A 17,594-nucleotide genomic window follows, 5' to 3' on the forward strand; every position below is an offset into this window, starting at 1 on the left:
ATTTTTAAGTAATCTCTACACCCAACATGGGGCTTGAACTCACAACCCCAAGATCAAGAGTTGCATGCTCTACCAACTGAGCCAGCCAGGGGGCCCTAAAATGCACAAATCTTAAAAGGACAGCTTGATGAAATATTTATGTTTGCACATACCAGGAAACCACCACCCAAATCAAGATAGAGAACATTTCCATAACCCCTGGTGTCCCTTCTTTTTCTGTCTCCCCAGAGATGGCCACCTCTTTCACCATTGATGACTGTTGCTTGTTTTGATATTTTATATAAATAGAATCTGTGTGTATTCATCCATTTCTGACTCCTTTAACTCAAAGTGAGGTCCCTGCATGGTGTTGGGTGTGTCAGTATTTCATTCACTTTTCATTGCTGTATAGGATTCCGTTGTGTGAGTATGTCACAACTCATGTCCATTCTTCTTTTGATGATGAGCAGGTGGTTTGTTTCCAATTGCTTTTCTATTACACATGAGCTGTTCCTTGTTTTGCAGGCACACACACCTTGAGAATTTCTCTAGCAGTGGAAATGCTGGGTCATAAGGTTTACACACCATCCACCTTAAGAGGTCTTGCCAAATGATTTTCTAAAATCGTTGTGCCAACCAACACTCTCTCCAGCATGTGGGCAGGTTCTGTTGCTACACATCCCCGTAAATACTTGCTAGTGTCAGACTTTTAAACGTTTGTTCTTCTGTGGATGTGAAATGCTAACTTGTTACAATTTGCATCTGTCTGATGGCTAGTGAGGTTGAACACCCTTTTTTTTTTAATGTTATTTTTGAGAGAGAGCACAAGTTGGGGAGGGGGAGAGAGAGGGGGACAGAAGATCCCAAGTGGGCTCCATGCCAACAGCAGCCAGCCCAATGTGGTGTGGGGCCCGAAGTCACAAACCCTGAGATCATGACCTGAGCCAAGGTTGGATGCCCAATTGACCGAGCCATCCAGGCACTCCCCTCTCCTTTTTTAAAAATGCATTGAAGACCTTTTATAGATTCATTGGTCATTCCAACTTCTTCATCTTATAAGATGCCAATTCATAGCCTTTGTCTGTCTTTTATTAGGTTGTCTTTTTCTTATTGATTTTGTTTAAAATTTTTTTTAATGTTTTATTTATTTTTGACAGAGAGAGAGAGAGAGAGAGAGCGCATGAGCAGGGGAGGGGCAGAGAGAGAGGGAGACACAGAATCCGAAGCAGGCTCCGGGCTCGGAGCTGTCAGCACAGAGCCCGACGCGGGGCTCGAACTCACGGACTGTGAGATCATGACCTGAGCTGAAGTCAGATGCTCAACTGACTGAGCCACCCAGGCACCCAGACTCATACTTATCTTTTTGACTTAAGTTACGCATTGCCAGTGTTTGTTGCTTTCAATAAAAATGATCACATCTAGCACGCCTGCTCTCTGCTCATGGCCATGCCTCTGGGGAGAATTTTCTGAGGGGTCACAGGCCCTGCCCTGGGAAGCCCGTCTGAGGTGGGAAAACATGACAACCTGGGAGTCCTGGCCCTGGACGCCAGGGCTGGGCTGCGCTGGCAGAAACAGCCAATGTGGTCAGGTGCCATCCATTCCCGGGATTCTTGGACAGTGGGGTCCAACAGGACCTAGCCCTGGGCTGTCTAAAACCCAAGTCCTCAGCAGTGACTGCCCTGATTCGGGATCCCCTCCACCTTTGCTGCCTTATCTCCTTCCTTCTCTTTCCCTACGGAGCCTCTTCAACTGGCTACCTGGGAACTGGCTCTGGGCCAGCCGGGGCTGGTTGTGTCTCTGAGCAGGTCTCTACCCCCATTGGGTGCCGTGCTTTGCTGTGCGTTAGTGGTGGCGGGCCTCTTGGTGGGAACCTGGGACCCCCTGGACGTGCGTGCCCGTGTCTGTGGATGGTGGCTGTTTACTTCTGGGTGTGTGTGCTTTCGTGCTTGTGTGAGAGGGTGTGTGTTTCTCATCCAGGGAATCCACTGTGGTCCGGGCGTGCTCTGTCCCTTCCTGTGGGCGGCAGTGGGAGGTGGGAGGTGAGAGTGGCCAGGGTGGGGCTGGGGCTGTTTTCTCTCCGACTGGCCCGGCCCGGTTGGCTGCTTCTGGCTAATTCCAACACTCTGTGGTGTCACGGAGCCTGGGAGTGAGGAATGAGTCACTCCTCCCTCCCACCTGCCTGGGAAACTTCTTCCCTGTCCCCAGGGCCAGGTTTCACCAAAAGCCATAAAGAGGCCGTGCCCTGCCGGGGCTTCTTCCGTTTTTAGTCTGCTGAAACCGAGCCTGGGGGCTGCCCGGAAGCTTTGCCAAAGGGCGGTGCCCGGATGAGACCCAGCTTTACTGGCACTAGCGGCCTGAACCCACCCCTCAGGGCTTTCCTCTCTCTGCACTGAGCCTTCCACCCTGGGCCTTGTCTGTTCCCCAAACTCTCTTTCTCCCCAGGGGCCAGGGGAGGCTGCAGGTGGGGATCAGAGGCAGGGGCTTGGTGAGGGGCTGGAGGCAGGGTCCGGGAGATGGCCAGCTTGTCCTTGGCCGGGCTGCCTCTCCAGTCCACCAACGAGTGAACCAGGGTTTCATCAACTTTCCAGGTCCAGGTGGCAGGACTGTGGCTGCGGGGGTGACGGCTTGGGGGAGGGGAAGGCAGGGGCTACGACTCTGGAGTACACGTCACCCAGGGGCCCCTGCCCACCCCCCTCCTGTTCTCAGGCTGGCACACAATCCTCTACCTACCCTCCTCCTTGCCCCTCTGGACGGACAGCAGACCCCCCCCCCCATCCCCAAGCTCATTTTTTAGGTTCACCCCTCTCAAACCCAGTCCCTCCCCTGCTCCTGGGGCCACCCCATCAGGTGTGGGCTGCCCCCTTCCTGTGGACCTCACTGTCCTGCCCTGGATGGTCACCTCCTCGCCCTTTGCTTCAGAGCTTCGGCCACACATGCCGTGTCCTCTGAGACACCCAAGGGCGCCCACTTCAGGGCTGTCCAGCCGAGGCCACCCCCCCTACCCCTCCCCCCCCCCCCCCCCCCCCCCGCACTGGTCATCTTTTATTTAGCATCATGATGAAAAATCTGGGGAGCCATCTATGGGCTCCCCATCGGCACTGCACGCCCTCCCTTCACTGAACCCCACTGGAGGCACTTTTGAAAGCCCCATCGCACCTCCTCGGGTCACAGCTGTCCCTTCCTCTGCACCCACCAGAGCGCAGGAGAGATTTTCAAAACTCTGCTCCTAGGGCGCGCGGCCCCTCGGAGGCTGCAGTTCCTACCAGCAAACACACGGGGGCGACTCGCGGGAGCGCTGCCGCAGGTCGGTGCGGGGGCCCAACCCCCTGGGGGACAGATGGACAGCCGGCACTCGGCACTTGTCCGCGGGGATCTCTTTTCTCCTTGCTGGGCGTCCCAGCGCACCCGGACAGGGGGCTGAGCTTCGGGGTGTGGCCAGTCACCCTGAATTTCCACTACCCTGCTGTGTTCCCGCACCCTTCCCCCCAGCCCCGCACCATCCCAGCCAGGCCTGATCCCCTCCCGCGTGTCCACAGCCTACCTACAGTTCTCAGAGGCAGGGCCTGTGGGGTTCTGAGCTTCTCCCCAGCTCCAGCGAGCTGGGGGTTCAGTGACATCTTGGAAACAAGCTGGAGCAGACCTGATGCTTGTGGTGGCGGTTACACACTCTTTGGTCCCCGTCAGTGCTGGGTTCACGTCCTGCCCGCACAAGCCGTGCGTCCCTGGGGAGATCTCCGAACTGCTCCAAGCTTCCGTTTCTTCATGGGTAGAACGCGTCGCTAGCACCAAATCGTAGTTTCCTGGGGGTTAACAGCAGCTGCGTGCGGCCTGCCTGGCACCCGACAGGCAGTTGGGAAGTGCTAATTACTGTTTTTCAAGCTGCTTTATTGAGATACAATTCACATACCATATAATCCGCCCATGTAAAGTGTATAATTCAGTGGGTTTTGAGTATATTTACAGTTAGGCAACCATCACCGCGGTTGTAGAACATTTCAGCACCCCAAAGAGAGACCCCGTACCCTTTACCCCCGCCCCCACCCCTCCAGCCCTAAGCACTGACCCGTGTCCCGTCTCTATAGATTTGCCTCTTCTAGACGTTTCTTGTAAACAGACTCGTACAATATGGGGCCTTTCTACCTGGCGTCTTGCACTTAGCACAGTGTTTTCAGGGTTCGTCTGTTGCGGTGTAGATCAGTGCTCCCTTCCTTTTTATGGCTAAAAGTAATCCCAGTGTAGGGACCTAGTCTGCTTTGTTGATGCATTCATCCACTACTGGCCACTGGGGTCGCTTCCACCTTTTGGCTGTCAGAATAGAGCTGCTATGAGCATTTGGGGGAGTTACTATTGCCTGTAAGGCAGCAAGGCCCGAGCTCCCCGGCCTGTCCAGGGCATGGGGGAGAGAAGAGCTTGGGAGGCTTGCTTTGGTCCCAGAGGCCCCGGGGGCTGTTTAGTTAGGTAGGACAGGGGAGGCCACTTCCCCATCAGCAGGGGAGCCCGGGGGGTCAGGAGAGGCCGGGGAATGAAGGCATTCCTCAAGGCCACAGGGCTGGGGACGCGGGAGCCAGGAGAGCCCTTGTACGTGTGTTTTAGGGAGGGGGTGGACAGTATCCATGTGACCCAACCCTTGGGCTGCTCTGGGACTCTGGCTTGCCGGGTGGCGGGATGGGCTAGATGAAGACGCCAGGCCTGAGCAGCTCCTGTCCCGCCTGCTGACTGTATCTCAGCGTCTCACCCCTGCCTGCCAGGCCCTGAGCGTCTGGGCTTCACAGACCCTCACCACACCTGCCTACCTTCCCCCCACCTCTCTGCCCCTCCTGCCTTCCGGGCCTCTACTCCCTCCCTGCGCATGTGGTTCCCGGTGGGTCCCTCCTGCCCACCCTCCTGACGCATCCCTTAATTTTTCTCCCAACTTTGTATCTTGGAAAATTAAAACCTACAGAAAAGTTGCAAGAAAAGCTCAGTGAACGCTCACTCACCCTCCACCCAGGTTCACCACTTGCTAGCACTTTGCTCCATTTCTGCACTGCCTCTACCCTCCCTACACACATACTTTTTTTTTCTGGGCGGTTTGAGAGTTACACGAATACCGCCTGACCGTTGACCGCCCAGTACTTCAGCATAGGCATCTCCTAAAACGGGACGTTCCCCACCAGAGAGGTTCTGGAACATGAGCAGAACTGAGTACTGAGTCCTGCCTGCTGGCAACCCCAATGCCCCTTCACTGCCCAAGCATGAGCCAGGAAGGCTCCCTGGAGGAGGTGGGGCTTGGGCTCAGCTAGCTAGCCTGCCTTCTTTCTTCTTTTGTTTCTCAAATAGACTTTATTGGGGTGCCCGAGTGGCTCAGTCAGTTAAGCATGGACACTTGGTTTTGGCTCAGGCCATGAACTCAGGTCGAGCCCTGCATCAGACTCTGTGCTAGCAGTGTGGAGCCTGCTTGGAATTCTCTCTCTCTCCCTCTCTCTCTCTGCCCCTCCCCTGTTCATGCTCTCTCTCTGTCTCAAAATACATACATAAACTTAAAAAATATAAAATAGGCTTTATTTTTTAGAACAGTTTTAAATTTAGAGAGAAATTGAGAAACATAGTACAGAGAGTTCCTGTATAACCCCCACACCCAGTTTTCCTATTATTTTTATTATTATTTTTTTTAATGTTTATTTATTTACTTTTGAGAGAGACAGAGAGTGAGCAGAGGAGGGGCAGAGAGAGAGGGAGACACAGAATCTGAAACAGGCTCCAGGCTCTGAGCTGTCAGCACAGAGCTCGACACTGGGCTCGAACTCATGAGCCGTGAGATCATGACCTGAGTAGAAGTGGGATGCTTAACCGACTGAGTCCCCCAGGCACCCCCGTTATTTTTTAAATTCAGTTTTTATTTTAATACCAACCAGTTTTCTTATTATTAACATCTTGCGTGAATGTGGCATCTTTGTTCCAATTAATGAGCCAATATTGATAGACCACTATTAACTAAGGCCCGTCCTTTATTTTGCTTTCCAGTTTTTACCTAAGGGCCTTCCCCCTGCCCCCAGGATCCATCCAGGACACCCCATAACATCCAGTCGTTGTTTCTTCTGAGGCTTCTCCTGGCTGCGACGGTTTCCCAAGCTTTTCTTGTGACCTTGACAGTTTTGAGGGGTCCCGATCAGATATTTTGTAAGACGCCCCTCTATTGGGATTTGTCTGGTGTTTTTCTCATGATTACATTGGGATTCTTTTGGGGGGAGCAAGACCCCAGAGGCAAAGTGCTATTGTTTTCACATACTACCAAGCGTATATATTCCCAACATGGTTTATGGCTGTTGATGTTGACCTTGATCACCTGGCTGAGCGAGTGTATGTCAGATTCCTCTACTATAAACGTAGTCTTTTCTCCTCCTTCCCATACTGTCCTCTTTGGAAGAAAGTAACTCTGCAGCCCACACTTGAGGGGAGGGGGTTATGCTTCCCCTTAATGAAGGAGTAGCATTTATATATATGTTTTGAAAATTTTCTGCATGGGAGATTTCTCTTTCCCTCTATTTATTTATTCAGTCATTTCTATCTTCCTTTTTTTTTTTTGGTTCATTTTATTTTTTTTAAAAAAAATTTTTTTTTCAACGTTTTTTATTTATTTTTGGGACAGAGAGAGACAGAGCATGAACCGGGGAGGGGCAGAGAGAGAGGGAGACACAGAATCGGAAACAGGCTCCAGGCTCCGAGCCATCAGCCCAGAGCCTGACGCGGGGCTCGAACTCACGGACCGCGAGATCGTGACCTGGCTGAAGTCGGACGCTTAACCGACTGCGCCACCCAGGCGCCCTGGTTCATTTTATTTTTGAGAGAGCGAGAGAGAGAGTGCTAGCATTTCTTTTTTTCTTTCTTTCTTCTTCTTCTTCTTTTTTTTTTTTTTTTTGTTTATTTTATTTTTGAGAGACAGAGAGAGGGTGCTAGTGTGAGCAGGGGCCAGAGAGAATCCCAAGCAAACTCTAATGCAGGGCTCAAACTCATGAACTGTGAGATCATAACCTGAGTTGAAATCAAAGAGTTAGAGGCCCAACTGAGTGAGCCACCCAAGCACCCCTCAATCACTTATTTCTATTAATATCTGCCTTCTTTTATTCGCTCTTATCCAGTAAAAGTAGTAATTCAGGGGGCGCCTGGGTGGCTCCGTGAAGTACGCAACTTTGGCTCAGGTCATGATCTCACCGGTCATGAGTTCGAGACCCCACAACGGGCCCTGTGCTGACAGCTTGGAGCCTGGACCCTGCTTCAGATTCTGCCTCCATCTCTCTCTGCCCCTGCCCCGCTCGTGCTCTGTCTGTCTCTCTCTCTCTCAAAAATAAATAAACATTAAAAAAAATACTAGTAATTCAGTAGCTAGATGTTGATGCTTGTTCAGACACACACGGGCTCTTCTTGGAGAGTCAGAGAAGAGTAGGTGGTCATCTCACCGTCGAGGAACCTAGCCTAGCGTGGGAGGGCTGGGGGGCGGGAGGCAGAGACCACATCCACACGCAGTGTGGCAGGTGCTCTGATGGGGTGATCACAAGCGTGCGGGTGAGCCAACGGGCTATGGCCTTAGAGCTGGGCTTTGAAGGAAGGGACAGGCTTTGCTGTGCAGCAAATGATGAGTGTGCTCAGGGTGTGGTGATAAGGGACGAGAGGCTGGCGGACACGGTGGCCAGCCAGGACATTAGGACATTAGGATATGTGGCAGAAGAGGAAGGCTGGGCCAGACTAGGGTAGACTTTAGGGGTCCCTGGGGTCGGGACTTCATCTCGCTCACTCAGGACACCCGGGAAGGCTTCTGGGCAGGGCCAGTGTGTGTCTCAAGGTCACTGTGACCTTGGTGTGGAGGGGGAGGCTGGAGAGAGGCCAGTGAGGAGGCTGAGGAAACAATGGCTGGGGTAAGGGCGTTCTTGCCACATCAGTTGGTGTTTGTTCTCTCTCCTGTCCCTGTTGCCAGCTGCCATTGGCCAGGCTTTGGACGGGGAGGGTGGGAAGAGAGGCGGGCTGAGACAGAAGCTCTCCTTGAGCTTGACCCCAAGGTAGAAGCTGAGGTCAAGAAGAACCAGGATTTGGTGTTCTGGAGCGGAGACAGACAGGGAGGATGGGGGAGAGGTGCCTTCCTTTGGAGGCAATGACTTAGGGGGCATGTGACAGGGGAAAGGCCCTACGGTGTGGTCCGCCAAGCACTGTTCCCAGGAACAGAAGGCGATAAACTTTTAGGTGATGGCTGCCTGGTTCCTGGTCAATGCTTTCTGATCCCCCCCTCCCCCCCACCACATGTAGCTGGGAAGCCCCTGAGCCCCAGGCCCTGGGGGGGCCACTGGGCCTGGAGGCTGGAGGTTTCCATGGCAACCGGGGCCTGGCAATGGCTGATGGGACCAGGAGGGACCTGTGGGTGTCTAGGTGTGTGTGGGGAGCTTCATACTTCCTGGGTGGGGAGGCCTGGCCTGGGGAGGTTGCGGGGGTGGAGAGCCGCGGGGTGAGGGTAGTGACACCAAGCTGGCATCTGCGGCTCCCCCAGCCCTGCTGGGGAGAAGCAGGCGTGTGTGTGTGTGTGTGTGTGTGTGTGTGTGTGTAGGAGGGAGGGAGGAGGGATGGGGGAGGGAGGGAGGAGGGATGGGGGAGGGAGGGATGGGGAGGGAGGGAGGAGGGATGGGGAGGGAGGGAGGAGGGATGGGGAGGGAGGGATGGGGAGGGAGGGAGGAGGGATGGGGGAGGGAGGGAGGAGGGATGGGGAGGAAGGGAGGAGGGATGGGGAGGGAGGGAGGAGGGATGGGGGAGGGAGGGAGGAGGGATGGGGAGGGAGGGAGGAGGGATGGGGAGGGAGGGAGGAGGGATGGGGGAGGGAGGGAGGAGGGATGGGGAGGGAGGGAGGAGGGATGGGGAGGGAGGGATGGGGAGGGAGGGAGGAGGGATGGGGGAGGGAAGGAGGAGGGATGGGGAGGGAGGGAGGAGGGATGGGGAGGGAGGGAGGAGGGATGGGGGAGGGAGGAGGGATGGGGAGGGAGGGAGGAGGGATGGGGGAGGGAGGGAGGAGGGATGGGGAGGGAGGGAGGAGGGATGGGGGAGGGAGGGAGGAGGGATGGGGAGGGAGGGAGGAGGGATGGGGAGGGAGGGAGGAGGGATGGGGGAGGGAGGGCATTCACTGGTGCTGCAGGTGGATACTTGGGCTCACGCCAAAAGTTCAAACCATGTAGGTTAAGCCCGGCCATAAAAAGAACATTGAAAAACAAAAAAGTTCAAACCTAACCACAAGCGTGGCTGCTCCTGGCTCCCCACCTCCTGCCACCCAGCTGATGGGGCAGGTCGGGGCGCGTGCCCTTCCTTGGGGCTAGACCCATCAGCAGCTGGGAGCCGGCGGGGGGTGAGGGCCGCTGGCCGGGCTGGGTCAGTGGGTGCATCCGGCGGTAGGACCAAGATCTGGCAGCTGGACTTGAGGGGCCCGAGGAGGCCAGGGGTCTGCGGGTGGGGTCCACCCCATCCATGCCAGAGGCACGGAGGCAGGAGAAAGTCTGAGAGAGGCCCGGAAGGCCAGGCCTGGGGGCCTCCACACCGGGAAGGAGGGGTAATGTGATCTCTGAGTCACCTGGGGTTGGGGCTTGATGCCATTTAGGATCCTTAGACTTCTGGTTTTGTCCTTGGCCTGTCACTCCTGACTCACAGCCTGCCTGGGAGTCCCCAGGTCGGCCTGCTGGTTTCTTTCTCCCCCTCGGTGCGTCATAGAAGCAGAGACAGCTTCTCTGCTTGTCGTCAGCAGGTGCGTGCCCTGCCCAGGCTGCTTGGAGAGCAAGGTGCCAGGTTCCAGAGTCCTCTGAAGCTCCCACCAGGGGGGTAGAGAGGAAGCCGGGTGGGACGGCTCCAGACCGGGCCCACTGGAGACAGGGCCAGGCCTTGCCCAGGGCTAGCGGGTTGCTCTGGGGGTCTTGGCTGGTTCTGGGTCAAGACACCCCCCTTCCCCCCACCCCCGTGACACCCTGCCTCCCGTGCCCTGAGGGTCCCCCTGAAAGCAGGACAGCCCTCTCTCTCCTCCCCCACACTGGCCCAGGTACCTCCCCACGAGTCGCAGCTGGCCAGGCCTGCCCTTGCTCAAAGCCTGTGCGTGGTTCCCCTGTGCCTCCAGGCTCCTGAACTTGGCACTCAAGGCCTCCCCTGATGTGCCCAACTTGATTTCCAGCCCAGCCCCATCAACTGCCAGCACCAGACTCCACAAGCACCCCCACTGGAGGCCCTCCTCTCTTACCTATCCCCCTCCCCCCGGGTGTAGAAAGATCCATCCCAGCACCCTCCCTTCCCCCCCCCCCCCCCACCGCCTTTTGCAGAGCCCTTTCTTCATAGACTTCTAATCTTTTACTCACCCTTCAGGTCTCCTCTCCACCTGCCACCTCCTCCAGGAAGCCTGCTGTGGGCCCTGGGTGGGGCGGGCCGTTTCCTTTGCAGAGTTCACACAGACTGTCTGATACTGGAAATTGTCTATTCAGAGTGGGGGTGGGCCTTGAGGGCAGGTGCCAGCCACGTTCCCCATTGAGTTCCATGTCCAGCCCTGGGCCTGCCAAGCTCCCTGTAGCCTCCTCGGAAGACAAAGGAGAAACAAAGGAAGAGTAATAAGTGGGAGGGTGGGTGCAGAGGACAAGCCCCAGAATCAGGCAGGGCCGGGTGTGAATCCTGGTGGCCCTGGAATGTCACACCATTTCTCAGACCCTCCGTTTTCTCATCTCTAAAATGGGAGTGATGATACCCTTGCGTGGTTTTGTAGGAAGAGACAACGGTTTGTCGTCATGCTAAGGCCCTCAGCCTAGTGCCTGGCTTGTAGCAGGTACTTGAAAACTATTTGCTGACCAGCTGACTGGAGGGGTCTGGTGGAAATGGGTTCCCTGGCTCCGGAGGGGCGGGGCTGGGCGTCAGCTGAGTCCTCAGGGACCCCCTGGCCTTTAGGTTCTGTCCTTCCACTGCTTCTGGAAAAAAGCAGATACATCCAGTAGAGACAGGGCTGCCTTGAAATGAGGGGGGGGGGCAGGGGGAGGGACAGGGGTGGCTGGGAAGGACACCGCACCTCTGGGGCTTGGGATGGATCTTTCTGAGAAGCAGGGGAGTGGCCCATGATCGGCTGCACAGCTGGGTGGGATGGTAAAGGATGATCAAGGTCGCACATAAATACGGGGTTCCTTCCAGAAGGAAGCTGGGATCCGAGGCACGAATTTAATGGGAAGTAATTAAAAACTCGCTCAGTTACGAGGGGCGCCTGGGTGGCTCCGTCAGTTACAACTCTTGATCTCAGCTCTGGTCACGACCTCACGGTTCGTGAGATCGAGTCCCGCATCGGAATGAGGGACTGAGCTGTCAGCGCAGAGCCAGCGTGGGATTCCCTCTCTCCCCCATCTTTCTCTCTGCCCCTCCCTGCCTTTCTCTCAAAATAAACAAACTTAAAAAAAAAAAAACAAAAAACTCATTCGTTTACGTCCCTTCAAGGAACGCTTGCCCCCATCTGACCCTCTCTCTAACCAAGCACATGAAGGGGACTTGAAGTCCCTCTGTCTCGGAACCCATGTCCCCATCTCTCTACCCGGGTGGCCGGCAGGCAGCAGTGTGGCCTGGCTTCCCTTCCCTGGAGGGGCCACCCTCCACCCCCACCCTCTCCCTCAGCCCACGTGGGGCCCAGCCAGGGGGTAGCACAGGCTCAGCCGGTCTGGCCAGGCCGGGCAGTCAGGCCTCCTGTGCAGCCAGGCCTGTCATTACCCCATCCCCAGCCGGTGGGGAGGATGGCCGCTGGTGCGGGCTGCCAGGCAGAGGGCCAGGCCTCCACTTCCCAGCCTAGGAACTGGTGGCCTGTCCTGGGCTCACTGGACCCCTGTGAGCGTGGCCCGAAGAATCTCAGTGGGTCAAGTGCTCCCGGGCCCCGACTCTGTGTCTTTGCTTGAGCTTCCCCAGTCCCTGGGCAGGAGGCACCGTCACCCTCCTTACCCAGATGAGGAAATCGGTTTGAGAGAGTTTGCTTCTGTTGCCCAATGTCACAGAACTGGTAGTGGCAGAGCTGGGACTCGACCCAGGGAGGGCCAGGGTTATTCCGGATGAGAGCCACACAGGGGCCACCACATCCTCCCTCAGATTCTGAAAGTCCCAGCCGGGGGCCCAGCCTTTCCACTGGGAAGGTGCGGGAAATCTGTCGCTGCCAGAGCCGTGCAGGAGGTGGCCAGTCTGCACCGACCGGGGGCTGGAAGTGACGGCCTGTTGCCGCAAGCCTCGGGGAGATCCGGCTTTGGAACGAGCCAGGGAGATGGCTCTGAAGTGCCCTGGTGACACAATCTGTATGCTCACCGGGGACCGTGACATTCCATTGCAGACTACTTACTGACATTTAAACATTGTGGAACTTAATGGCATTGTCTCTGGTTAAAAAAGAACACGATCTTAACTTGTGTCTGTGGGCTGAGAAGTTTGCGAGCTATTGCAGAAATAAATGGTTTCGGACCAGCTTTCTGCTGGACTGATTTTTGAGCTGAGAGTGAGGCTGTTTCCTTTTTTTCTTCAAAACACCTTGATGTTATAAGGATCAAAATGTTATGTTTGGGGTGTGTGTGTGTGTGTGTGTGTGTGTGTCTGTGTGTTGTGATCATGGGCTTGGCTGAGCTTCTGGGCCTCTGGGGACCAGGAGTCCAAGAAGTCGCAGCTCCTACCTGGTGTTAGTGGGACCAGGGCTGAGGGGGTGACTTCTTTGTCCTCATGGTGCTGAACTTCTTGCTGACAAGGCATTTTCACATCCTCCTATCGTCTGACAGTTGCCTTCGAGAGGGAAGGGCTCGGATATCCTCCTTTGACAACAAGGAAAGTTGAGGCTGAGGATGAAACCGACCTCCCCATGGTCACACGGCAGGCAAGATGCTCCTGGCATGGGCAGGGATGGGTGAACTGATCTGGGGAGAGGACTGTCCTTGATAAAAACCAGCATGTGTGGTATAATTCTATTGGCATTAAATTATACAGCAAATATTGGGAGAAAGAAAAAGAAATCAATGCCAACCTTGCCCTCCTTGGCCCAGAAGCAAAGATGATGGGTGGCAATATATATATATATATATATATATATATATATATATATATATTGAGAGATGTCACAGTAAAAGGTTGTCCAGGCTGTTGGGAGTGGCAGGCTCAGGGAGCCCGAGCGCATGCAGGAAAAGTGTCTGGCTTTTGCTAGTGTTTTTCCTTCAACAGGCGGGTGGGACCCAGCCAGTGTCTCCTGGCGTAAGTCAAGCATCTACAAATCTCTCTCCAGCTCCACTCATGTGCAGAGCTGCTCACGGTCCCCTGGGGACCCCCCCCTCCTGTTCCTTTTGCACACCTGGGCCCACAGCCCCATCTGGACTCCCCACAGACCTCCCCTGCTCTGGGCCTGCCGTCTGCCTGGGCCTCTCCTGCACCCGCCCTTCCCTTCCCCTGCCTCTGATGTGCTTGGCTGAACTGGGCAGGGAAGGACAGCTTCTTAGTCACTTCTTTGGGCCACAGGTGGAAAGTTCTAGGGCCTGTGTGCTCCCCCTCCCCCACTCTTACTTCTCCAAGTGCCAGTTGGCTGTGTCCCAGGAAAACAAGGGCAGGAAGTTGGCAGGGGCGGGGCAAGGTGGGGGTCTGGCCATCTGGCCAACTCACTTCTGTACTCAGAAAGCTTGCTGAGGGGCTGGGACCATGGCTAAGGAGGCTCTGATGGAGGAGTGCCCATCCCATCCTGGGCAAGCCCTCGGCCTTCTCCGGCCTCAGCTTACCCATTTGTGCAAAGGCTCAAAGAGACCCTGCCTACTTACTGATGGGGAGGCTGTGATGAGGTCATCACAGGAAAGCACTTAATCTCGAAGGGTAGTTATCTTTGTTGCTCAGCCCACAGGCCTTGGGGTGTGCTGTTCCTCAGAGCCTTGTAAGGAAAACCCTGGGAGGTGTGGTCCAGGCAGAAACCATCCCTGTTTGTGTTGGTGTGTGTGCCTGCCGGTGTGTGTGTGTGTGTGTGTGTAGGGGAGAGTGGGGGAGGGCGTTTGGGAACCAGGAGAATGCCTCCTGCCTTACTGAGCGCCCCGAGCATTCACTGAGCACCCCTGTGCTGAGACAGGCATTGCTTCGGTCTTTGGGAGCCCCCCAGCCTCACAGAGGGGCCAGATGCGTTACCGCCAACCACAGCGCAAGACCGCGACTTCCCCATCACGCTAGATTGTCCCAGCCGGCCCTGCCGTGTATCAGGTTGTCAACACGGGGTCCAAAGGCCTCCGGTGTGCCCAGGGCTCACAGAGGACTCCAACCTAAATCACGCATGCTTGCTGATGCTTCCATGGGAAGCCGGAGGACACACAGCCACCCCAGGGCACTGAGCGTGGTGCTGGACAGTGCTGGGGGCTCTGGGACCTGAAGATCCCCACGTGGTGGCGACCACGTGGAGGGTGAGGGGCTCCCTTGATCCAGCCACTCTCCTTGAAAGACCCCCTCAACCCCTCCCCTGCTTTCTTTCACCTCTATTTAGTTTCCAGAGACATCTCCCTAGGGTGTGCGGGCACCTCTCTGCCTGGCATCCAATGCCCTTGCTGATCCTGATGGGCTCAGTGATACTTGGGGCAGAGATTTCTGGCCCTTTCTCTCCAGCCCCTCCCCCACGACCCCAGGGTCTGGTCAGACTGGATTCCTCCGGGTTCCTAGAATTAAGTGCATTCCACCCCCCACCCCCATCAGCACCTTTGACCTCCATGTTTCTTCTCCCCAAATGTCTTCCTTCACCTAGTCCCGCTGCCTTGCAAACTCCCGTTTGTGGTGATTCCTGTTCTCAGTGCCCTCTGCACCCCCAGAGTTGTACCACGCAGCTCCCCTTTCCTTCCGAGCCCCCTTCCCAGAGCCCCACCTCCATTCTGTCTGTGTTCTTCCTCCCTTTTGAAGCCTCCTGGGACTTTGCCCCCATCCTGGCTTTATCTGACCACCTCTCTGTGTGTCTTCACAGAGTAAACAGGCTTTTGCTGGGCTTTGCTCCCAGGGTCTGGCCCGTAGCGTGTTCTTGGTGATCTCCCCCACTCAGGTCTGGCCAAACAGGCTGCAGCCCCAGGAGGTGACCGAAACTCTCCTGGTAGGGGGCAGGAGTGGGGGGGGCAGGTTTCCCTCTCTCTTCTCCTCTGGCAGGGCTGAGAAGCCTGGTGGTGGTAAGAGGGGGGACAGCAGTAACAGACCCAGGAGTCCTGGCTCCCCAGCCCCTCGTTCCCCAAACTGCCCTCGTCGAGCCAACACCAAAAACGCGGGTGAGGCAAGTGGGTGGATGGTGAGAATGGGGACAGTAGTGATCAGGCCAGTGGGGAAGAGATATGGACAGGACTACAGTAATTGGGGTGGGGATTTTGTCCTCAGACCCCCTCCCTGAGGGTCTCCACCCCATCTGCCCACCCAAGCCTGGAAGGAGGGAGCCCTGAGGTGTGGAGATCCTGTCTTTGGGACCTGAACCTGGCTGGGCGTGGCTGCCCCATGGGTCCAGGTGCCTGTGGACTGTGACTCAGTGTCTATCTCCAGATTGACCTCAGCAAGGGCCTGGGGGCGGGGGTGGGGGGGTGGGGAGAGGGCAGTTTCCCCTGAGACCGGCTCTCCAGGATCCTGACTCAGGGGCCCAGGGTTGAGGCCTTGAAGGGCCTTTGTTGGCCCTGACTCTGGAATCCAGAGAAACTGGTCAGGGGAAGTCCCCAGGGACGGAAACCCCTCCCTCTGCCCCCCGCCCCCCCCACGAGCCATATAACTGCTCCAGTCTCCAGTCTCCTGTCAGACTGGAGACAGGAACTGGTCCGGTCACACTCGCTGTGCTGGTGCTTCTGACTCTGGAGCGATAAGGAGCTGAGCCTCTGCACTCGCAGTGAAAGTCTTCCCTCTAGACGCCGAGGGTCTGTCCTCAGCGCTTGGATTCCTACAGCCCCCCGGGGCCGGATCCCCACAGCCTTCCAGGTCCTAGACCCCGGCAGACGCCGAGCCATGGCCTCCATGGGACTACAGGTGATGGGCATCGCGCTGGCCGTGCTGGGCTGGCTGGGCGCCATACTGAGCTGCGCGCTGCCCATGTGGCGCGTGACGGCCTTCATCGGCAGCAACATCGTCACGTCGCAGACCATCTGGGAGGGCCTGTGGATGAACTGCGTGGTGCAGAGCACCGGCCAGATGCAGTGCAAGGTATACGACTCGCTGCTGGCGCTGCCCCAGGACCTGCAGGCGGCCCGCGCCCTCATGGTCGTCTGCATCATCCTGGCCGTGCTGGGCGTGCTGCTGTCCGTGGTGGGCGGCAAGTGCACCAACTGTGTGGAGGACGAGAGCGCCAAGGCCAAGACCATGATCGTGGCGGGCGTGGTGTTCATTCTGGCCGGCCTGCTGGTAATGGTGCCGGTGTCCTGGACGGCCAACAACATCATCCGGGACTTCTACAACCCGCTGGTGGCTTCCGGCCAGAAGCGGGAGATGGGTGCCTCTCTGTACGTCGGCTGGGCCGCCTCGGGCCTGCTGCTCCTCGGGGGGGCCCTGCTGTGCTGCAATTGCCCACCGCGCACCGACAAGCCCTACTCGGCCAAGTACTCTGCCGCCCGCTCCGCCCCGGCCAGCAACTACGTGTAAGGTGCCGCCACTCAGCTCTGTCTCCGGGCTTTGCTTCTCCCTGGACTGAAGGCGCAGCCCATGCCCCCGGGGATGGATGTTCCTGCCACGGGCCGCAGGCTGCACAAGCAGGGACTGAGCCAGGCCACCGGCTGGCAGCCCCTTCCGGCCCCCTCGGACACCTACCCAGAGCCTCCTCTACGCCAGCAAGGATGGATGGACAGAAAGAGACTCCTGTGCTGCCCTCCTCTGGCCCCGGGGACACAGGAGAGGGGGTGGAAGTAACAGGGTGCGGCGGAGGGGGGAGCTGGCTCCTGCCGGTCAGGAGAGCACGGCCCTGAATTTGCTTGGGCTCTGCCTCCGCGGGTGCCCGGCCCACTCCTGTGTTGGCCGTGAGGATGGCTGGCGCCTCGCTCCCCCACCTGCCCGTGGAGCACAGTTGACACAGAGTTGACAGACGGGTTTAGAGGGGAGGGGTGAAGGCGCTACAAACTGGTTTGGGTGGTGGTGGGGGAGGAGACCGCGGAGGCTGCCCAGGCTGCCTGCACCCCTCCCTGCCCCCACCCTGCAGCCTCAGGGCTCTGCCTCAGCGGCCTGGGCAGGAGGACCCCAGCCTCTTGTGACCGGTCACGCCTGGATTCGCCACCCCTGCCAAGGTCGTTGGGCATCCTGGGAAGAGCAGGGGGAACGGTCTTTCTCTGGCCTTCATTCCCAGGAAGTCCTGGACCTTTTTTTCCCTGCCTCCTCTCTGGTTTCTGTTTTGTAACTTAATATCTGTTTGTCATGGTAATTACTATAATTTTCTACAATAAATGGGACCTGTGCACAGGAAGACCATATCGTTTCTGATTTCAGCCGTGAAGGTGGGCAGGGGAGGGCTAGAAGCCTGGGCAGGGGTGAGGGAGGAGTACGACCGCTGTGTGGTGGTCAACACAAGAACACTTAAAAAAACAACACCAACCTGGTTTCGAGGAACTGTGACAAATCAGAGCTGGCCCTCACCTTGGGAATCACCTCGCTCAAGCCCTTCGTTTGCTGGA

The 17,594-nt window shown here is 56.8% G+C and overlaps 1 protein-coding gene across 1 annotated transcript; it reads left to right on the forward strand.

Annotated features, from left to right (window-relative positions):
- Positions 1-15,820: 15,820 nt before the first annotated feature.
- Positions 15,821-17,379, forward strand: CLDN4 (claudin 4). Its single transcript, XM_042921975.1, has one exon. The coding sequence runs from the start codon at positions 15,946-15,948 to the stop codon at positions 16,573-16,575; it is 630 nt and encodes a 209-aa protein (XP_042777909.1). The 5' UTR covers positions 15,821-15,945; the 3' UTR covers positions 16,576-17,379.
- The last annotated feature ends 215 nt before the right edge of the window (positions 17,380-17,594 follow it).

The sequence above is a fragment of the Panthera leo genome, chromosome E3 (genome assembly GCF_018350215.1).
Source record: "Panthera leo isolate Ple1 chromosome E3, P.leo_Ple1_pat1.1, whole genome shotgun sequence".
Lineage (NCBI taxonomy): Eukaryota > Metazoa > Chordata > Mammalia > Carnivora > Felidae > Panthera > Panthera leo.